This window comes from Argiope bruennichi, chromosome 3, assembly GCF_947563725.1.
Source record: "Argiope bruennichi chromosome 3, qqArgBrue1.1, whole genome shotgun sequence".
In the NCBI taxonomy this organism is placed as follows: Eukaryota; Metazoa; Arthropoda; class Arachnida; order Araneae; family Araneidae; genus Argiope; species Argiope bruennichi.
This window is the reverse complement of record NC_079153.1, coordinates 86,719,742-86,744,463: the sequence shown is the minus strand read 5'-3', so window position 1 is coordinate 86,744,463 and position 24,722 is coordinate 86,719,742. Positions and strand designations below refer to the sequence as shown.

The window sequence follows — 24,722 nt, the reverse complement described above, 5'->3', positions numbered from 1 at the left end:
AAGTTCAAAATGCTTTCTCACAGCTCTCTTTTTTTTACTGCTAGTCTTCCTAGTCGGTACACCATGCTGTACTCGTCATGGCTTTGACAAAGTAATCTTGATAAAAATAAAAGACAAAAACTAAGCTATTTCCTTAAAATCTTGAAAATAAAAGTTGTCAAAAAATTATCGCCTCTTTCTACGAAAATTGTTTTGCCTGTATATAATTCACAGTTACTGACAAATGAAATTGACAACCTCCGATGTACTGACTGCGACTGTCACACTACCGGAAAATGACGTAATATGTGTTAGTACATGTCATTGAACTTTAAAAACAATTCCCTGAATAGACGCGGATTCAAAGAGAATGTTTTAGATTTCATTAAAAAATAGGTTACTGATTTTAAAAAATGATTTGTGTTCAAATATATGAGTTTCTTTTAAATAAATTAGTATTAAAAATAATTTAAAGAAATGATACATGCGCAACACAGTTTTTTAAAGTGTAGTCAATGTGAGGAGTCAGTAACTAAAATGCGATTACTGCAATAATATCTCCTGCTAAATTCATGGCATTTCAATTGCATAATGAAGGCTTAAATATAGCACTTTCAATTCACAATGCAGGCTCGGTATATAGCAATGAATGTTATAGAATATTTAAACAAATTACACATATTTACAAAGAGACTATCTGGAGAAAAATATTTCAAAATTTTTAGTTCTTTGTACTGAATTTAAATCATATAGTGTTATTTTTTAAAAAAATTGGGAATTAAAATAACTCAAAATGAAGCAGTTTTAAACTTTTTTTCAAAAATATGCAAATTTCAACTCTTTTACAATTTTACCTATTTAGTACATCTTATATTAAATATATTATATTCATAATTTTTTTCTCTTTTATTAATTATTTGTTAATGCAAAAAACTGCAACAATAAAAATTTATAAAATTGTTCGTTGGATTCCTTTTAATAATGTCATTTCAGTTTCAATTGCTCACACCAGTGATTTTTGGAAATGAACAAGAAATTAATTTCTCAATACTTTTATTAGCCATTTAAATTACGTTTACTTATTAGCTCATTATTTCATATTTGTGGAAGAATAAAATTAAACTGTTCAGCAAAAATACATTAAAGAATCATGTAAATTCTAGATAAAATGCAAAGAATATTATTTTTTTAAAAATTCCATTCAGAGTTAAAATTACTTGATTTTTCGAAAATATGTTAATATTTATATTTATATCGAAATTTTGTAAATTATTTATATTTTTGAAAAATGGCAATGAAATGTTGAAAGGAGTATTTATCCACTCTCTCACTGAATTTATTTACATAAACATACATTTATACATCTTTTAAAGTTAGTAAAGGCAATTAAAAGCACTTATGTTAATGTATTTAAAAGTAGATTTTTTTTATCTTGAATGTTTTCAATGCTTAAGTTTTTAATTTACAAAAAAATATTATTATTTTGTGAATTTATTTACATAAACATACATTTATACATCTTTTAAAGTTAGTAGAGGCAATTAAAAGCACTTATGTTAATGTACTTACAAGTAGATTTTTTTTTTATCTTGAATGTTTTCAATGCTTAGGTTTTTGATTTACAGATATATATATTATAAATATTGCCGTATCTTGAATTCACTTGGATTAGTTTTAAAATTCCATTCCATAGAATATTATCATCAAGAATATACAAGAATACAAAAATTTCAAAACTCTCTATTCTTTGAAAAATGTGCGAAAAATCGATTTCAACAGTCCTCTTTAAAAATACGAAACAAGTCGAGTTAAATAAAAGAAATTAACAAAGCAGTTAAATAATGTTTTTGCATTTTTAAAGAAAGAAATCTGTCTCCTATTTTTTGAAAACACTGAAAATAATAATAAAGAAAGGTATAATGATATAGAATAATAAAGAACAAATTAATTTTGTATATGTGAAGTAAATAAATAGGATTCTGTTTGCGTGCATTGAGCATGGCCATTCAAGAAAATTATCTCAAATCACTGTAATTATTGCTGCATATCTCGCAACTTAAGCATGCAATGTTGACGAAAACACAGATAATTAGGGATATCTTACCCTCGGTATGGTGATTCCGGAAGATGATTGTGTGGTACTGAAAGGTGGCGTGGCTGGCCGCAGTAAGGCAGCAGGAGAGTAGCTGAAGGCCACAGTCTCGGACAGGCTACCTTCCCTCCTCGCACCGACGGACGATGCCTTTTTCAGCTGCAAGTAGAAATTATTTGGATAAGCACATGGTTACCTCCTTCATTTATTATATACTAAATGGCATGATTTAGAAATTGTTATAATAAGATTCATTTTATGGAAAAATTTCAAAGATTTTGCATTCAAAATTTGAAAAAATAATTTTAAAATTTTATTTACATAGTAGCTTCTCAATAATCCGACAGATACATTTTGGGAGGGGGTTGCTGGATTAATGGAGGTTCATTTCAAACAGATTTTATTCGAAATATTTATATTTAGTGCCCAAACTATCACAAAATATACTAATTTATATAGAAAGCATTTTTATTTATACAATGTTTATTCTAATTGCAGCCCAATAGCTAATTTTTAAACCATTAGAGATAAATCAGTCGAAAAGGCTCTAAAAGAAACAAAAAATCTATGCATATAAAATTCTAACGTACGTGGCACAGAATTCGCTCTTATTATGTATTTCTCAATGACAACATTAGAGTAAACAAATCCTTATACGAACGTAAATGATTTATAAAATGTTTTTACAGTCGTGCTTGATTTAATGTTTCGTTAATTAATAGAGATAAAAAATGTTATTGGAAGGTTTAAGAGAGAATTGTCATTCCATTAAATCAGATTAAGCAAGATGTAAAAGAAATAAAGAGATTGGTGTCAAACAGAAAGTTAAACAAGCGCTAAAATAGGCTTACCATCGTCAAATAGATAATCGTTATGACTTAACTATTTCATTTAAATCGGTTTAAGAGGCAATAATCTGGATGAACACACTAGTCACTTAAGGCAGTTAGTTATATCTTATTTTGTTTGAGCCAATAGAGAATTTTTTAAACAGATTAAAATAGAAGCTAATTTTTATAGTGCTCCAATCCTATACGTCATTTTTTATAAAATATTCGTGAGTTATCAACATTTTAAGCAAAAAAAGCTCCACTTTTCTTTGGCTAAATTTAACAGGCTCTGAAATTTCGAATTGCATCACTTTAGGTCAGTCAATATATGTCCCAAGAAAGCGTCATTTATTCTTTAGCTAATGTTCATTAAGGCGATCTAAAATCGTCTAAGATAGTGATATTACAAATTTATGATCGAATTCCCTTGCAACTGATGCCATAAATCGAATTTATTTTTATCAACATCAATCTTATTCGAAAGAATTAGAAAAATTATACATAAAACAAAGAAATTCTATTTAGGCATGAATAATTATATATATATAATATAACATGTACTCTTTAGAGCATATTAAAAACAAAATCACACTTAATTTTGAAATTTATTTTTTGTGATAACAAACCTTTTGCTATGTTTAACTTTTATGACAGTAAAATTTGTTTTTTAAACAAGGAAAAAAAACTCACCGCCACCAGCTTTTCATTGTGCTTGCATCTTCTGTGCAGCAGCCACAGCAGCAGCATGAGCAAGGGCGCCAGGCCCGTTACCGCTAGGATGGGCAGCACGGTGGTGGTCAAGATGTTGCTCCCCCCCTGGCTGCCCGCCTGCTCGCCGCCCTCTCTCGCAGGAACCTTTGGAACTGGGGGCTGATCGCCAGGGGAGGGGATGAGGGAGGGGGCAACGGGGGTGGGGGCAGGGGCGTTCCCTTTCGCGGGGGGACGGCGAAAAGGTCCGGAAGCTGAGGAGGAGGGGTGGGCGGGGTGAGGGGCGCTGGGTACAAAGGGAGGAAAGGGCCGGAGGCGAGGGCGGGAGGTGCTGAAGGGGACGTCCAAGGGCGGATCTATGGAAGGTATACCACTGTTGCTCTCCTCAAGGACTCGAACATACACTTCAATTTTTGCCTGAAAAATGAAAAAGAAATATTGTGATTTACATATATTTAAAAAAAAAATCTCTTGTGCAGTTTTCAACAAATTTCCCTTCGAGCATAATTTTAACAGCATCTTGGTTAATAATCTATTACATGAAAGGCAGCTAAAAATATGAAATAAGATTTTTTTTTTAAGTCCATTCATGATTTATTGATATGAATCTAACAATTTAAACCGTACTAGTGTACTGATAGAGTAAAGCTTATGATAAGATATTTTAGTATTATGCTATATTTCAATTATTATCCTATTCTATACAATGACATGTTTTGCTTCATTTATAGTTTTGTCAGTTTAAAAATAATTTTAAATTGTTTCGATTATTTACTATTATTTTTATGGTAATGAAATAATTTACCAATTGCAGAGGAATTTAAATACTTGCTAAGTGATATAAAAAAATTCCTTTAAATATAAAATGAAATAATTATTATCTTTAATGAACTATAATTTAAAACTTTTAAGTTGTGATAATCACAGCACTTGTTAGCTTTTCTAATTAAAAGTGGTTCTGGATATTGCCATAAATTTAGTATACAGATTGTGATGAATATACACTTCGTAAAAATTGTTATTTTTCAACTTCTCGTCATGAAAAAATTTAAAGACTCTTTTGATTATAACCTGCAAATTCGTGTCCCTACGAAAATAAGTTAATAATATTTTAATATTTTTCTCATTTATTTTTTAATTATTTTAATAGTTTTTAATATTTTTTTTCCTTTGTACATGTCGCATCACGTTATTTATGGAAAATATATTAATTTATAAACATTATCATGTTAAAAGAAATTTCCATAGTCCTATATTTCTATAAGTGTTTTCGAGTACAACTTTTTTATTGACATTGATTGGTCCAAAGGTCATTTGCTTGAGCCCAATGCACAGTCAACATCCTCTATTACAGTATCTTCCAATTAAAGCATTAAACAAAAAATTGTATAATTTTTATTGCTATATCCTTTTTTTAAAATTCCCAATGTTTTTCTGTAATGAGTACCTCTGATGTAAAATTACTTTAACCTATTATCATTGATGCGGAAAATTGATATTTTTAGAAGCGACAGATATCAACCTCTATAAATTTGTAAACAACGTCATTTCACCCTCATTTATAGTTGAAAGTAATTAAGGAGTAAATTCTAGAAACTGCATGCATCGCTTCAACTAAACGCTTACTTCTTTTTTTTTCTGTCCTTCTTTCTTTCTTTTTTTTTATTATTAAAATGATTAACATCTATATGTTTAAAAAAAGGGAAAAACCCATAATTCTTTCCATGAAAATATGCCTTTCTTGAATGAAATAAAAACTATAAAAAAAAACTATATTTTTCGGAAACAGTTTTGTTAGTTTTCAGTTTGTTAAACAGTTGTCGGATTTTGCCGCTTGGTTGTTTTTGATTTCATGGCACAAGAATCAGAGTTAACCAGACAAAGCAAAGCAATAATTGAATACAAATGGCATATTTAAAAAAATTAATTAAAAAAGTGTTTAACTCTAACAAACTTAAAACTCTCATACAAATCGAATATCATTCAAAAAAGCAAAAATATTTGAACAAAGATTAGTTCCTTGAAATGTTATTTAGGCTAATGATCATCGCTTTAAATTGGTCATAGTTTTGAATAACAAAATCTTGTCACTTTTAGGAGCCATTATTTTTGAAGTTAATAATCTACATTTTCTTCACCTTGATAATCGATACCGATATTTAACATACAAAAATGATGCGATTAGATATCAAATATTATAAGCGATTATGCTTTTGGGAAAAAAACAAAACATAAAATAAATAGACAATAATTTCTTTAACTTATAGTTCTTTCTGTTTTATTTTTATTTTCTCAGAACAAGGGGAAAAAAATCGTTCTTGTAATTTTCTTTAAATAAAATCGGAAAGCCAGATGAAATTATGAAGCTTATATATTTAGGTTTAAATTTAGTTCTCTATTGCCAGTTTAATCGAGCAATCAAAATAAAGACTAAATTCTGGATTCTGGAAACAGAAATTCAAATAGAGATATTCATTTCAGGCAGCTAGATAAGAAAAGTTTACTCATTCCATACGCTGTGCAATATTACAACAAGAATTCATAAACAAAATTATATAGAACGAAATTCTTTATTTCGGGCTATAATTTGCCAACAATAGATTTAAAGAATTGCTCGTAAAAATAAAGAAATAATATGCATGTGACTAGAAAATTTCGATCATTTGAAAAATTTAATAACTCCAGCTCATGAAAAACCAATATATAATTTAAATATTGAATTTCTATTACTTACCGTTTGATGACCATCATTTGCAGTTATGTACAAGTAGAAATCATTTCCACCCTAAAAAATAAAAGAGATGAATTACCATTTATCATTAAATTTTATTTTTAATATATTAAATAAAAATATTTTATTAAAAATATAAAAATTTAAGTAAATAGTATGAAAATAATTATGAAAATCTGGATTATATGCTGAACATTTCAATATTCTTTCGAATTTTCAAATACTTGTGAAATTGCATTTTTTTCCCCTGTCAAGCTACATTAAATAGAAAACTGTCAATCTTCAAAACAATCCAAAATGCCCATGAGAAGTGAGAGGATTTGAAAGCGTAAATCATCTCAATACTTTATTTATTTTAGATATTTTGATTGCCTTAATTTCAATGGTGTGGGACCGAGAGCAAAAAAAAAGAGGCAGAGGTGTATTTCCGATTTAGAATCAAAGGTAGTCCTAGGGGCGCTAAACAAACAGGGAAGAGGAAAGTAGATTAATAAAAAAATTTATTAGTCAATTTGTCAAGTAAAAAGTACACATTTTTTGAATTGTAGAATATTAGGAGTACAGGGTGTGTTCACATTATTAAAATCATTAACTTAGGCATAAGTAATTGCCTTTTCTTAATATTTTAGAATATTAGTTATTCAGTAACTGGTTGTGTTATATTACACTTAACAGATTCTTTAAAATAATAATTTTTAATGATATATTTGTTTGAAATTTATTGTTTCTTTAGAATCTTTCAAGATAAATAAATTTTTATATCTGAAAAAATTGAGCTATTAATTAATTACTGTAGTTAATTTTTCAAAATTTTTATGATTTTAGTTAGTTTCTCTATTATATATGTAAAACTAAATGCGTCATGGGGGCAACATAATGTGATTTTTTAGGGCTGCAAAATACGTAAACCGCCTCTAGAAAGAGATGCTTTTGGTGACAATTTTAGAAAATCACGGTGACAAAAATATTCGTGCATTTATGTAATTTTTAAAAAATATATCTGACATGAGGATAAATTAAAAGTATAAAGTTAAAAAATTGATTTTACTTCCTACTAAACAATGATTTTCATTACACCATAGATTAAGCTTCTAATAAAAGAAAAAGGGGGGGGTGGAGATATTTTGCACGTTTCTTCCAGAATGTCGAGATTTTTGTAATTAATGTAACTCTTAATTTAATGTAATGTCAATTTAATGTGACTAACATTAAATTGGTTCATATTATTTTTCCCGATATTAACTTATATTGGAAAAAATGTTGTAACTATTATTTGCTAAATTATGCTGAGTTCTATAAGTATCAATTCTAAAACATTATCCATGTACTTAAAAATAATTAGAAAGATCGAAGAACTAGTCAAATCCTAACATATGGTTCGATTTTTCATATGAAAGTTTATGCCCCCGAGCTATATCATCAACGGTCACTACCCCCCATCTTTTCGCTTTTTGAGAAAAATAATAATAAAAAAAAAACCTTTTCATTATACTTTCTTTATGAGGGGAGGGGAGCTCCACAGCAGTCCTCCAGTCATAACCACTGCATCGATTTCGCTAATTTTTATTTCATATGGAAATTCAAGATTCCTAGGTACATCATCAATGATAACCTGCTATTCATCAATCTCTAATTTCAAAAGATAGTGCAAAAATAAAGTTTAAGCACATTCTCTAGCTTCTACATCTGGAAGGATTTTACCATTTTTCGTCGCCAATTAATTCCTCAATTTTTTTAAACATAGTTTACCAATCAAAAGGTTTTATATTTACTGTACAAATATGATTTTAAAAAACTTTTTTTATTTTGTGATAAGACTTAGCTCATCAAATTTAATTGTCATAACGAAATTAATACTTTTAATATGCCAATGAACAGCAGATTTTCGAAGATGACAAGCTTATTTATATTATCCGCTAACCATATTTAAAAAATTGTGTGTGTAACTTTCATATTCCTTTATTGTGAAAGTGTCTAGTCCGGGAATGAACTTGAAATTTCATGGAGAAAGAGAGAGACGGTAGAGTGTTTTGAGAATTCAAATTGGTGGAGCAGGTGCTTCAGTTCAACTTCAGTTATCCTACAGCAGAAGTATTTCCAATATCGATTCACATCAAATGGACTGACTTTTGCAGGAATAAGTGTGGATTGTGTAATTGGAGAACATACATATTTTTGGTCAATGCTTTGCTCTTATATGCAAAGTAAGTTAAAATGAATTAAAACAACTATACATTAACATTTTTAAATGAAAATTATAACTAATTAACAGGAAAATAAAGAAATTGAAGAACTGAGCAGCGATAGAACGATGGCAGGTAAAATAATCCTGAATAACAGATCTTAAAAAAGATGTAAAAAAAAAAGATAACTTTTTTTTATCTATCTGAAATTAAAATGAAACTTTAGTCTATGTTTTTAAAATGAAATGCTGCTTAAATTAAAGGTTCGAATAACAATGTATCAGAACTGAAAGATAAAAATCATTTTATATTCGTCATAAAAATCATATTAAGAATATGGTATTAGAATTAAAATTTTAAAAAATGGTTAATTGCTTATACCTTTAAAAATAAAAGTGATTAACTAATTTTATAGAACGATGGATGAATAAAAGAAACTTTGTAACTTTCTTATCATTCAACTCATGAATTATTTAAATGATTTAATAATTGAATTTAAATAGATTCTGCCAGGGGCCGTATTTTAAATCTGTCGCCTGTGGGAGCTCGTATTACAATATTATCAATAAATTATACAACATGTCATCTCTTTTGTTTGTTTGGTTGATTTAAAATTCAGCATCGGCTTGAACTGCAACTTGATGTAAACAAAATGCAGAAGCGTTTCCAAAGAACAGAATGCCTGTAACATTCGTAAAGAACACATTCTTATCTACCTAAATTAAAAAAGAGAAGTTTGTCAGAAGTGATAGATTCGGAAGAAGAAGAAAAAAAGGTGGCTGTATAATTCATTCCGCTAACTGCACCGGAATGAAGATGGCGTGTGAAGAGTGTGATCTTCCAGAGAGAAGAGAAGGACCTGTCGTCTTGACTGACTGCCCCTGTCCTTGAACGACCGCTCTCCACGGTAGCCACTGAAAAAAGATGAGACGCGCTCTTCTCAATCGAGATGAAATTAATGACTTGTCAAAGGCATGACCAGGTGCAAAAAAAATAATCGCGGAGAGGCGACGCGTAACCAGAGGCTGCTGCTGCTGCAATCGAGTGACCTTCACCGGCCACCATCCGAATCAAGGACAAGTGATCTCTGGGCGACAACTTCGCGACAACCCCCTCGGAGGGATTTCTCATCTTTTAATAACGAGAGGACCACATTCCGAGAATGGCACGCCTGGTACGTGAGAACGACAAGAAAAAATTCCAAAAAGACTGTGGGATTATAGGGGATCAAAAGATAAAAGAATTTTATATCTTATTCTTCAAATATCACAACAAAAACTTTCATTAGAAATAAACTTGGAAGACAAGATTTCCAAGACAGACCTTGTAAAGTAAAAAAATTGGAAATGTTATGAAGAAATGTAATGTTGCGTGCTGGCTTATACCCCCCCAAGATTTTTTTTTTTAATTTACCAAAACTCATAGAATTTATATCGAAATTTGTTCGCTCAGTATGTATTGTTAATAATAAAATTTGAATTAAAAACTATTACATTTTATTAAGCAAGATATTATTCTTAAATTAATCATGCTTTCACGATGCCTTACATTTATTTATTACAATTAATGTAATGTTTCCAATTCTAATCCAAGAGTTCAGCATTTATAATGAAAATCAAATTTCATCATTTCTGAAAAACCAGTTGTTCTTCAAAAAAAATTATAACAACGCATCAATAATTACATAATAAACTCATAAATAATTTGCATTATATACATATTGTAGTATACTTTCTTGTTTATTCAATATCACTTCCAGAAATCTCCAGCAATTTCAGACTCGCCTTTAGACGCCCAGGCAAGAAAGACATAATTTTAATGGCGCTGGTAAAATTTATTTTTTACTTTATCTATTATTTGAGGGCAGATTTTCAAACAAATGAAGCTTAAGATATAGAAAATCACTTTTGTTTTATGTCAATTAATAAAATAATTCCAATTCTAATAAAATAGTTAAGCAGTCATGATAAAATAAAATTTCACGAATGCTTAACTTAAAATAAAAAAAATAAAAAATCAAAGATACCACAAACCTAGCTTACTTTGGTTTTAAAATTTTATATAAGGACACTACATTTTTTCTCTTTCTAAATTAAGAATGATTCTCATTTCTGTTAACTTAGCTTTTTAAAAAGAAATCTGGAGTAATGAAATGTAAACGACTTTTTTTTTTTATCTTTTCTCTGTAAAATTCGTGATGGACAATTATATTTTGAATTCTTTAATCTTTTAATATATAAGTGAGTTTAGTTTAGGCCAAAATACGACATGTTAGAGGTTAAGTCTGGTTTTATAGGATTCAATTTTTTTTCTAAAAAAATATTTCTTGGGGGGGGGGAATAAAAGCAGAAAGACTTTCCAACTTACTTTTATCAAATAACTGATAAAGATATCACGTTCTTTGTTTTTCTTTTTATGCGAGAGTGAGTTCGTGCCCTAGTAATAAAATATGTTCGACAAAAAGAAAAAAATGAAAGGAAAGGGGGGAGGGTATATTTAATATATTTGATAATCTTTATTGCATTCCGTCAGTATGACTGAAAATGACTTTTCTGTTTCTGAAAACTATGAGGATGAGGATGCTCCTGAATGGTTTTAGAAATATAATACAGTATATATAGTACAATTTTTCTATAAATTTATTGCATTGGTGAATTGTTAGATTTCTTTTGGTTTCCTTAACAATTACTAACGACATTCATAAACTTCATAATATTTTCAGTTAAAAACTTGATATAATATGTTTTCCATCTAATCATAAAAAGCAACTATAACTTTGCTGAAAATTGAATCTAACTCAAAAAGCTTTCAGAAAAACTAATAGTATTAGTTTTTATAAACAACATTAAATTAGGAGAATACTTAAGCAGGGATTTAGAATCCAAAAGTAGCTGAATCAAAATTTTAAAAAATTGGGGGGAGGGGATGAAGATATATTTCTTAATTTCCAGATTCTATGCTAACATCCAAAGTCTCAATAAAATTAACTTGAAAAATACCTGTTCCATTTAAAATATTAAAAAAAAAATTCTTCACATATTAAAAAAAAATTCAATCCTTTTTTAATAGCAAGTTCAGCATCATACTTATACAGCATATATGTTCTGTAATGTATAATGATATTCAATCAATCAAATTCTGAACAAAATAAATGTACCAAAAATGCGTTATTTGCGCATATATGAAAAGAAGCGGTTATTTTTTTAGAACGAATCAAGGTTGTCTAGCTACTCTTCTTCTAACGGCATATTAAAGTGTAAATGTGAAATTGGAATTCTTTCTTTACGGTACAGACTTTCTAATATATTTTATGCAAAACGGCGTTCAAGGTCAAATTATAACGACTGTCATTTAGTCGCAATTTCGCATTTAATGTCGTCCCTACTCATCAATCATTAAAAAATGAAATCTTTTTGATTCAGTCTTTCTTCAGTGTAATTCTTTGATAAGTTTTTTCAAGTTTCATCAGTCGTCAATTTCCGTTGCAGACATCACAGCAATTATAAACAGATAACATCTGAGAATAACGAATATATTATATTTGGAATAGTTCTTTTTCTTATTTATGGTTCTCATAACAAGAATTATCGCCTCTATCTTCAAATGGATAGGTATCTATGGGTGTGGTCTAACGGTCTTCCGAAAATTAATTTAGAAAAGATTTCTGTTTTATACAAAGGCATAATAAAACAAAAGATTTAAGCCTTTTTATGTTATTCTTTTAGGCCGATTACTTTTGATTAAACGTTTTCAAATCGAGACATCACGTGATAATAACGGTGTAATATTTAAAAATAATCAAAACTTTTCTAATGAAAATTAAAGAATTGTGGAGAATTTAATTATTATTCATGTATAGTTCCACAAGCTATAATGAATTTAGGTGAAAAAGAAGGGGGGGGGGAGAGAAAGAAAATAAAATAAAACATAATTCTTTGCCAAAACGCAAGCCAATAAATGTAAAGAACAATCGGCGGAAAACGGATCAGATTTCAAAGTTTAAAAAAAAAGCATTCGTTCAATATGAAAATTAAGTAAATGATTCAACGTAACACTTCCGAATCTTTTTTTAATATTCAACAAAAGCTTAGCAAATCTATATAAATAAATGTAAAAATGCAGGAAAATTAATTTAAAAATGAAATAATTTTAAAAAATTAACCTATGGAAAGAAATATTGTCACTTTTAAATGGAAACAAATCAATTTGTTTCTTGACCTGAAGTTAAACTTTTTGAAAGAATAGACAGGGGCGGATTTCTAATTAGGCAGCTGCCTAGGGTCGCTGGGAATATTAGATGAATTTTGAAATGATTTGATGATTATTTAGTAGTCTTGCAAAATAAATTTCTTATACAAATTCTTCGAATTTCAAAATATTAAGACAAGATTACAATGTGTGTTAGGACAAGATTACAATATTCAATGTAAACACAATGTGATTACAAGTGTTTAATAGAATAATCAAAGTTATCATTAAATAAATCAAGGTATAATTACTTATTTTTAATACATTGGGACATTAATTATTCATTTAAGGATTATATTACATTTCACTTGACAGATCCTGTAAAGTAATAATTTCTAACGCCATATTTTTTGAAGATTATTATTCCTTAAGAATCTATTATTAAAGTTAGATGCTAATAATTTGTAATTTAGGAAAAAAAATTTTTTAATGCTCTTTAAGTTAAAAATGTATGTAAATATGAAACTAAATCGACAGTTATTAAAAGATGGAGTTTATAATATCCACGGCCTTCATCCGGTCAAACAGACAGAGAAATTACCTGAGAACTAGACAGAAAGTAACAAATAACAATGTAAAGACCACATACAAAATTGTATTCGTCTAGCATAAAGCATTTTAAGTTGTCGTGTTCACGGAAAGATAAAAATAATTCCCATAAACTCAGAAATGTCCGAGACTTACAGATTTTTCTAAATCATGAGGTCAAATTTTTTGGTGCATAAAATATCATGTATTTGTAATAAAAAGGAAAGAAAAAAACCCGTAAGGATTCAACTATGATATTTAATTAAAATCAGGAACTAAATATACAACAATCATTCCAACTAAAAACCTAATATTTTTATTTGAAATAACAGAATAATTAATTTATAATAGCTTAATAAATAATTTTTAAAAGCTTAGTTGCAAAATTATGATATTAATCACCTTTTTTCTCACATTCATTTCTCGTTTGCTCTGACTAATTAGTTATCCTTCATGTATTTACTCCGATTTTTTCTAATGTAGTCAATGTCAATCTATAGGGTTTTTTTTCGGTGTGAATTCTCCCTCTTTTTTTTTTAATTGCGTATGAAGAGAAGAAGTTTGCTGAGAATTTCTCTTTCTTTCGACGTTATGATAGCATCAATAATATTCAATGGTGTTTACGCGCGTGCTGGTTAAACAATAGCAATATCATTACCTGTCCAGTTAGAGCCTTCTTAAGATAGACTTCGCCACTATCCTTGTTGATTCGAAAATACTCTGACCCGTCCACGTATCTTGCAGGCTCGATTCCGTATTCAATTGGGTCGTTGTCTTCATCCCGAGTTCGAACTGTGATGATTCGACTACCTGTAAAGAGAAACAAATATATTAATATATTGTTTTTTTAAGGAAGGCCATGACCATGACATTTGGAAGATTTTATCTTTTAGAGGGGTGATATGCAGTGAGTAAGATGATCCGATAAGTAAAATTTCTGGAAGGTTTTTTTTTTTTTTTTTTTTTTTTTTTTTAAAGTTTTAAGTTTAATCTTGTTAGATGCATTTCTTTACATTAAAAAAAAATTTTGATCCTTTTTTGATACATACAATTTTATTTTAAATCGAAATTTGTGTCACGTTATTCTACTGTCAATCAGAAATTATGTTACTAAATAAATGTAAACCACTCCTCCTCCATCTTTCACCCCAAACGCTTTTAGCACATACGCAAAAACCGAAGCATTTCTATTTGAAAACAGATAGTACATGTTAACGGACATGCATGAAACCTCAGCATCTTTAGCCAAAGCATAAAATTTGGAAATTATTTATGCGTCATGCTATTTGTTTCCTTAAGACGTATGTAATACCTAGGTATTGTTTGGAAAGATAAATGCTATTTAAATAAGATATGAAAAGAAGGCCATGATAAGGATTAAAAAGGATATTAAGGATTAAAAGGATTTTATTAAAAAGGATGGCTTTTTACAGAAATACAAATATTATTTAGCAAAAAACCATAAAAACGTGAATATTGAAATCATTAAAAAATTTATCAGAAATTCAAAACATGATGCACTTAGTCTTAAAAGCATGAAACATTTAAAGATTTTTTTATTAGAAGATTATTAATTTTTAAAAACATTAAACATTAAACATTAAACATATATATTTTTTATTATATGATTATTAAATTTAAAAATGTATTAAGAATTTAAAAGTTTATATACTAAATCTTAAAAGTATTGAAAAACCCATTCCGAATTTTAAAAAATTTTATACGCCTAACTTAAAAAACAGAAAATATTAAGCATAATATTTAACTGAAATGGCAATGGTAGAAATATTTTTGTAAATATGATTTTTTTTGTTGAGAAAATTCAGTATGCAATGATTAAAGTTGAAATCAGACTTAACAGATTGGAAACTTATGTTGTTGTTATTTCTAATGGCATTTGTCATAGACAATTCAATTCCACTGACTTTAGAAGTGAGTAATTTGGAAACTTATAATAAATCCTATCTCAATTATAGTAATTCCTTGGATATTGTTTTGTCTCCAAGATGGGTGTTTTAGGTGTCAATGCTATCACCCATGTCGCAACCTGACTACATCAACGGTATTTACCACACCATGGGAACACATTAGTCGAATTTAATGGGCATCAGAAAAACTGTGCACCTAACGAACCTTTGTACAATCAGATCTCAAAACGATGACTTATTGGATACGAAGATGCGAATCTACCATTAGGTAATCAGATCCCTGTTTAATAAATTGCGTCAATCTCTGTTCTCTTGTTAAATGTGAATAAGAGCTATGATTGATGGGGAATACATGCATATTTGTTTGTTAGCAATGGAAATCTATGTCACGCATGTTTTAATTTTATTAATTTTTTTCTTTCTTAAAAAAATTGACCATTTTTATTTCCAAGTACTAACACACACTCCTATCGCACAATAGATATCAAAACTCGTGACTCTTTTAAATCTCTTGAATGCAACAGCACATTTTAACAGCATTTTGGTTGGGCTTTAGTCAAAAGAATTCCAGATGTTGCAAGCCCGAACATGCTCCAGATATCACGCAACACTGACTCACATTAAAGCTTCTCTAAAGAATTTTCTTGGTATGAATCCTCGTCTTTAACTTCTTCCGAGTGGTTCGGGAACGATGTAACCCAATTTCTCAAGATTTCCACCGATGCGTTTTATGGGAAATGCGTTTCGGAATTCGAACCATCATATTGTCGGAAAAATTCTTCTTCACAAAAGAAAGGAAGAGAATTTATCTTCCAAATCGTAAAACGCATGATCCTAATCGAAAAGAACGCGGCCGAGTGTGCTTCTGATTCAGAATGATTAATGAATAAGAAAGCCAGTTTGTTTCAAATTTATCTTTAATGCATGGACAACTTTTTTTGTTTGTTTATAGATCGGGAAAGTTTATCGTCCTCATACTATTCTTTTCAAAATTCTTGGTTCTTGAAACTGCATGATTTATGAGTGAAGTTACAAAGTCTACCTATTCAGGTTGAATTGACAGATTCTCGAGTAACGATTTGAATGATGTTCGTATGTATTTTAAATTATGTAAAGAATTAAATAAAAGACCCAGGAACTTTTCACCATCATTAATAGTTTAAATTTTTAAAGCATTTTAATACTTTATTTAACTCCCATTTTCACAATTTGGTCATGTGCCAAACGCTGCTATTGAAGGTCAGTGACATCTTATAATGATATAAAATATAAACAATAAATAAGGAAATGTGCAAAACATTAGGTTGCCATCTAAATGAACGTTTGGTTGTAAATGGAGACTAAAAACAGTTAATAATGTGTTGGCTGCTCTAATCCTACTAAGTATGGCACATGACTAGGATACTGTATTAAGTAGGATTAGATTTTAAAACACCAATTTTAAAAAATACTAGTTTATTTTTATGATCCTCATCATAAATCGCATAATCTGGCAATTTTGAATTCAGCGTTGGCGATCTCGGCGCAATCTGAAAATTGCCAAATAATTATCTTGACGCAATCATCTGAAAAATCGCCAAGTAAATCAGGGAATGCATTCTTCTTGACATCTTATGTATAAAGCAGCCTAGCGATTTTGGCCTAATCTGAAATTAGCGATTTGGCCTAATCTGATTTTGACCTCATTGCCATGTATACTTGGGAGCAATAAAAATATGCAAGTACTATTTTATATGCTAGGGAATCAGTTGCAAGTAGAAAAAGAAGTTTCTGGTAGTTAAAATTCAATTTTTAATTAACAGAGTATAAGAAAATTTTTCAGAGGAATTCTTATGATTTAACCGCTTCCTCAATATCACAAAACTGTTGTGAAGTTGAATTCAATTCACTTATGTAGTCTGGTGCAATTTTTGAATAGATCGTGAATGATTCTCATGTTACACATTGGCAGTCGAGGAATGTGTCAAACTCGCATCAGAAGAGAAATATATCTAAGGTCAGTCAATCGGGAGTATTGCATGCACCTAATTATTTTATGTATAAATCAGAAACTATTTGAAGATTATGAAATTTAACCAAATGAATTATTTCTAAGTTGAGAAGAAATAATAACGAAATGTAGTTGCCCCTATCCGTACTACTAATAAAAATGAATGTGTGTGAGTGTATATTTCGCGTATTTCGGAAACTGCTCTAACGATTCGGATCAGATTTTATATTTTGATAAGGATTGCTTTATAAATCATCCCCCCCCTCCTCAAAAAAAATACGATTTCACATACACACATTTAAAAAAAACATTTTTTTATAACTAACTATTAGTTTGTTTTTTTTTGTTTCTATATGCTCTTACGCTGACAGTATCATATAGCGCCACCTCGTAAATTTTGGGGGCACTTGCATTGTTGCCATAGGATGATAACCTACTGGTACCTTAAAATTCTGTGAGATGGCGGTGATGGATGTAAGATGAGGCAAGATTAAAAAATATTCATATATAATCAGTATGCGATTCTTATCTAATTATCTTAGTATCTAAATATTTTCTCACCCCCCCCCCAAAAAAAACCTCCCACAATTTTACAAAAAAAAAAAAAAAAAAAAAAAAAAAAAAAAAAATCCCGAGCGAAGTTTGATTTTCCAGATATTACCTCGGTAGGTAGAAATATGCATCTCGGAACATTTTTTTTTTAATTTTAACTAAAATGTTCATATATTTCAACATTTTTCACTGTTTTGAAATTTCAAAAAGGGTCTTTTTAATGATAAAAATTTAATAGTCTTGCAAATTTTCCCTGGATTTTGACAATTTTTAGAATATATATATAAGATTTCTCACTGCTTTATAACTTTAAAATTTTCTCCAGTATCGCTTACATCTTGGAATTTTATTACTTTCTTACCTTTTTTTTTAATTCACAGCTTTTCCATAATAAAATGACATGCAAAAAAAATCTTTTTTTGGGGGGGGCTTAATAAATATGCTTTGGATTAACTATTTAAAGATATTTTCCAATATAAAAGAAAATTTTATATACATCTCATTAAGGGTACAACTCCCGATATTGCAATTTTATAGATTGAACAGTAACAGAGGAATGGGAAAGCATACAATATTAGACTTAGAATGAAATTTCTAAATCTCAACCATACTAACCCAGGCAAGCAAAACAAACAAAAGAAAGAAAATTTCGGATTGATTTCATCGTTCTATTCAAAATTGGTCCCATTCAAAACAACATTCCTAGACCCAAAAAAAAGTTGCCAAACCTCTACCCAACTCCGAAAATTCTTTTGCTTTCCTTCTTTTTTGCAAATTAGCAAACTATTTCTAACGCTGTCGCTTGGCGATTGGTTAAATAAATACTCCACCTAATCTTGTGTGTCAATTTGAAAGAAGTGCGCAACACCCAGGGCATCGACCACTGCCTGCACCGAGTTCTTAGGAGGTATACGAAGTGATTTTTCACTTCTTCCATCGCAACTGTTGCATCTATCCCCCAAAATTAGTTTTGCATAACCTGTTTCCAGGCTGTTCCTTCCGATCGGAGATGGAAAACCCAAACCGCACTTGGAAACGTAACGCTGTCTTGTTGACCTCCTTCATCTGATCATGGTTTAGTCAAGTATCGGTGCTCCAGATTGCGTTTAATAGGTTTGTTATGATCGCCGGAACAATGCCCATCGTTTAGATGGTTAGAAACGTGAACTAGTTAACCGGACCTGTTTTTGTCTCACTGTCAAAGTTTTGGGAACAGGACACATCTGTATATCACTATCTTCTTTTATTTTATTTCTCAAGGTCATCGCTTTGTTGTAATTAATTTGTTTGTCTTTATGCGCCGTAGCTGTATTCTACCATCTACAATCAAACCCATAAAAGAAAGCATGAATCAGATAATTATGTTTATTGACTTGACTAGATTATTGAGCTTCATTTTTGGATGCTAGATGCAGGGCCAGATTAAGCTTGGCAATACAGATCTCAAGGTCTCTTTTGCCCACCAAACTTTCAAAATAAAATATTTTTTTATCGATATTAACTTGATTTTTAAAAAAGTAATTTTAGGTAGCAAATTTTCACAAAATAGCAAAATGTTTAATTGCAGGTCAGTTTCTAAAAAGTTTGTATCATATAAAAAAAATGCACAAATGAAAGTTAGGCGTAATTTTAAGCAAATTCGTAAGAAATAATGACAATGCAGGGCCAGATTAAGCTTGGCAATACAGATCTCAAGGTCTCTTTTGCCCACCAAACTTTCAAAATAAAATATTTTTTTATCGATATTAACTTGATTTTTAAAAAAGTAATTTTAGGTAGCAAATTTTCACAAAATAGCAAAATGTTTAATTGCAGGTCAGTTTCTAAAAAGTTTGTATCATATAAAAAAAATGCACAAATGAAAGTTAGGCGTAATTTTAAGCAAATTCGTAAGAAATAATGACAATGCATTTTAAATAATATTTAGAATTATAAAGCATTAACAGATGGTAAATAATTAGAAAAGTTATTAGAATAATGCTCTAAAATTAGTTAAATGAATACCTGATTTTAATTTGAATAAGTCTGACCACACAGTTTTTATAATTAAATGAAAGCACAAAAAGAAATAACCCTCAAATTAAAGTTAAAAAGAATCTTGAGGATCTGGGGGCTCCTAAGTAAGTGTTTACTTTGGTATTTAATAATTGAACTAAAATAGGCTAAAACCCAAAAAATAAATTCTAAAATCAGAAATAATGATATTAGTTATGATTTTTTTTAAATTGTGAGGATTAATGAATATAAATAAAATACTTCGCTATTATTTTTATTATTTCTTTCAAGTTGATTTATCTACATTAGCTATATCAAAGAACAAAATTTAATGTGCATGAAAAGTTGAAAAAAAAAAAATAATTCTTCTGAAATTATTTTCCTTTAAAATTAAATGTAATTAATTTTTTTAACATGAAACATTTTATAACAAGTATAAAACTGGCTATTTAGAGCCTTTAAATAAAATACGGGCACTTGTATATAAAGGACTATTTGTCTAAAAGAAACAAAGTGTTAAAATCTGTCCCAATTAATATAAGAGCTCTGATTTAAGACATGTTCTCTGAAAATAAGACATGTTGTTTTTTTTTTTTTTTTCGTTTCAAAAGTCGCATTAGAGTTTATTTTAAGGGCATGTCATATTTTTTAGTATCAGAATTTATATCTATATTAGTAAAAGGATCTCGCTTCTTTTCGCTGAAGGAAGGCTATCCTTCCTACTTTGTAATATCGCTTTGAATAACTCTGATGTAATTATGGTAAATAGACTAGACTATGGGAAATAGACTATGCTAGAGCATAGATATAACTATGGCAACGTTTTGATGGTGTAAATATAGTGGCATAACAAGAACAGATACTTAACTATCAATTCTACGAACAATTAACACAATCCCAGAGGCAGATTGGTTCAGAAAATATTAGTTCTCTGAAACGAAAGGGGTCATAGATATTAATTTTAATGCTATTTAGATATTAAACACGATATCCGACAGCCGTGTGGAACATTTAATGGGGGGCTGCTTGCCAACGACCAATTTAATTATCTGGCCAATCCTTCATGGCACTTTACCTTTGATTAATCAAAATCAAATCTATCAAATTTTGAGTAAAATCTGTTTAGAGGAAGTCCATTTGTCCGGCTGTCCTAAATTTACACCAAAAGTTAATATTTCGTAATTATTGTACATCAGTTCTATGTAAGGCGTCCTCTGGCACGATGAGTTTATAAGACAGTGTGCAAGAAAATTTTGGTTCTCTCTCTTTAAGACCAATTTTTCTAAGTAGAAATCTTATTTCCTTATCCTTGAATTTCGGCAGAGTGCCTTTTTCTTTGGAGGATGTCGCACAGTGTTTTATCTGACCCACCTTTTAGAAGTCGCCGAATTCGAAAAACGACCTTCATGCGCAAGGAGCGAATTATCTACAATCCGGACCATTGTTTGTCGACCCTAATCGTCTCATTCTTCGGTGCTGTGCCGAAGACTTTCCTTTGCAAACTCAAGGACGGGTGGTTTTTATGGTCGCACTGAATAACAAACAAATGAAGTTGTTAGGTCCACGGACTACAAGCTGTTGCTGAGCTTTTACAATCAATAATTGTCAGAAATGCCTTTTGGAAACCAGGAAAAACTTCTATACGATTTTGAAACTGAACAATTCCAGTCTTGCTGGTCCAATACACTTAACATGTAGAATGAATATTGGGTCAAAGGCTTGAAAACAAAAAACAAACAAAAAAAAATATTAGAACACAAAAAAAGGGAAAGGGTTGAAACAGGAACATTTTCAAAATACGATATAACCCACTAGTTGCCACTGTTTAAAAATAATTTTTATTTTAAAAATTATTTATCTAGTAAATTCTTCAAAAAGAATATTTTGTTTCCCTTTCGCGCTTTTTTTAGAGGCAGTAAAAACATTCATATTCCCAATTTTGCTTTCAGATTTTTTCTTGTTATACATATGAAAAGATAAATGAATGATATATCTCAAGTTCTGGTCGAAAATTTTAGATTTTTACAAGGAAGGCCAAAGAACGAATCTCCCGCCTCATCTTCTGGATAGATTTCACTAATTTTTATTCCACATGAAAACCAATGACGCTTAAATACTTTATGAGCGATCGTCTGTCCTTCACAATCCCGCTCCCATTTTCGAAATAAATCTTGAGAACGTTACCTCATTAAACATTCACTATGTGGAAAAATACAGATAGGATCTCCCAATCTCAACTACTGGACGATTGTGCAAATTTATTTCATATTTCTATATTTTTCATTTTATTAAGCAGCAAGTATGAAATTTTAGATAGCTCCTAAATTCAAAGCTTAAGAACCCTAAAAGCCCTTATTCTCGGAAGATAAAATGATCGCCAAGAATGGCGTGTTAATTCTTTAAATCAAATCTCTGATTTCAAATATTGTTAGTTAGTGTCATTAACTGGCACACAATAGAAATTATTCCATGATTGCACACAAGTAAAGAATTAGAACATAGTTTAAAATTGATTCTTAATTAAATATAATAAATTATACTTTATTCATGCATAAGTCTGTAACGGAGATAAAAATTTCCTTTTCAGCTTTTATAGATGCAGTTAAAAAATTTCGAATGAACGCTTTTAAGTTCATTTTTTTTTTTTTTGTATTATGCCTAAAATTATTTGTGTAACCAGATATTTAGGAAAATAGAAATATATATTTAAAAATCTTGTTCCTGGAAATCTATCAAATTAAATCCTAAACAAACAAAATAAAAAGCTTCTTAGAAACAATTATTGTTTTTTATTTTGGTCATACATGATATGCTATTATATAAATTTTTAAGAGATTAATAATTAAAATTAGGTTGTTAATTAGGTAAACCTGATGCAATTGGAGTTTAAACCAAGTTCTATTCCCACTCTTTTCGCTTTGTAAAAAAGTAATGTGCTATTGGCCCAACCTATTCTTCCGTAAGAGCGTTTGCCAGTTTTCTTAGATATATTTCCTTCTATGTAGCTTTCCTTTATTGCTTGTTGAACGAATAATGTAACTGGTGATAACAGCAACATTATATATATAACTAATAGATCATTGAAAGAAATTGTAAGAATAACCGAAATCATGCTTTCATAGCATCTTGTAGCAAAGAGATATAAAACGAAATTCTTCTCTAGTGTATCTTTTGCATATGCGCATGCGCCCGCTTTAAAGTTAAATATAACATTTAAATCATGCACTGAAGCAAACTTCCATACGGAAATAAAATTTCTTGACTTAGCATGTCATTAGTTGAAGCACGGTACTTTTACTCGTCATAGTATGAATTCATTATACATAAAGAACAGCAGTACAATAAATTTGTAATTTTGCTTAAAAACAAATCAATCAACTAAATAAAATTCTCCATCATTGTTCTATCAATAAGAGGATTCATTGTTCCTTTTGTGATAATTTTTCTTCATCAAAATTCAAACTTCAGAACTGTTCTTAACGAAACCAAAAGCGTGTAACGACTTCCGCTAGAATAATAATTGTTTGAACGACGAAGAATAACCCAACTAGAAAAGCGAAAGCTTGATGAAACAATTCAGTGATTCCCAAAAGAATAAACTTTCGGACGAATCGGAAAATTCTGTTGTTCTTTTCGGACAGCCATCAGGTCGTAAGAAAAAGGGGTCAGGAGGAAGTTCAAACAAGACACCTCCATCAAACACATCTATTCGCGATTATAGGCTATTCTGAGTTTGCTGAAACCGGACTGTTACACGACACCAGTGTTGAGGAGGTGTAAGGAAGACGAAAACCTCCACAAAGAAGAGTGCAGAATAAAGAAAACTTCGAAGGTCTTTTGGTGTGGGTGTAGGTGATCGGTTGGGCAAGCAGAGTGATTAGAATATAGGTCACTTCCTCGAAGCGCAGGCGTGCTGCGAAAAAGTGTCTCACTGGTCTCCACTTTCCTTATTTTTAGAAGTATTTGCAAGTGTAACTGGTAATTATAGGATGAAATGTAGCAAGTGCAATGACCAATAATCATTAGCAACTTTTAATGATTCCAAAAGGCGCGAGTTGCTGGCAGGGTTTGATTAAACACAATTGGGGGCCTCTTAGGTAATAACTTCCCGCTCCTTTCCTCCTTTGAACTTTCAGATAGGCATTATTGATTTTAATTTAATATCTATATAAGCAGTTTATTTATTTGTTTACTTTCTCGTACACATAGTATAGAGAAAGCATATTAATCATGAAAAAATTCAAACTCGAGATTTTGAAGAATCTTCACGTCTTAGACCTCCCTCAGTCCGAACAATATATTTTTGGAAAATGTCTATTCGTCTGTGACAAAAATAACTCAAAAACGTTTCAAACTAGATAGATGAAATTCGTAATACGTTCTTGATTGATTGATTTGAAGATTTCTCTCAAATTTTGAGCAAAATCTGTCCAGCTGTTCAAATATAATTTAACACCATAATTACATCTATCTAGCACAAAGAGTGCTAAATAGATGAAATCCGATACACAGAATTAATATCTATAGTGTAGACCTCTTTCAAATTTTGAGCTAAATATAACAAGGGATTGACAGTCTTTCGGTCCGTACTGTGGTGGTGTGTGTAACTGCTGTTTACAATGAAAAAGACACCACATTTTGACGTTACGTGTATTCTTTTTTGGGTTGTTGTCCTGCTGGGAAATAAAATTTCTATCTAAATCAAAATTTTTAGTACTTTCCTTTAGACAGCTGCGAAGTATATCCAAGTATACGATGTGGTTTATAATGTAATCTATAAGAACTAAATTTCCTACCAAGGAGGAAGCCATACAACTCCAAATCATGACAGAATCACAACCATGTTTAACTATAAGACTTAAATTGTTTGGATCCAAAGCAGCATTAGGCTTTCTCCATACGGTGCGACGGCTGTCACTGCCAAAAATGTCGAGTTTTCTTTCATCACTAAATATAAT

The 24,722-nt window shown here is 30.0% G+C and overlaps 1 protein-coding gene across 1 annotated transcript in view; it reads right to left on the bottom strand.

The window, feature by feature from the left end:
• Positions 1–24,722, bottom strand: part of LOC129963892 (tyrosine kinase receptor Cad96Ca-like) — a 64,279-nt gene that overhangs the window by 12,644 nt on the left and 26,913 nt on the right. The window contains exons 3-6 of the mRNA XM_056078480.1: positions 13,958–14,109; positions 6,344–6,394; positions 3,592–4,026; positions 2,084–2,230 (exon numbers count right to left, since the gene is read on the bottom strand). Coding sequence (XP_055934455.1) covers positions 2,084–2,230; positions 3,592–4,026; positions 6,344–6,394; positions 13,958–14,109 — 785 coding nt within the window. The remainder of the gene's footprint in view (positions 1–2,083; positions 2,231–3,591; positions 4,027–6,343; positions 6,395–13,957; positions 14,110–24,722) is intronic.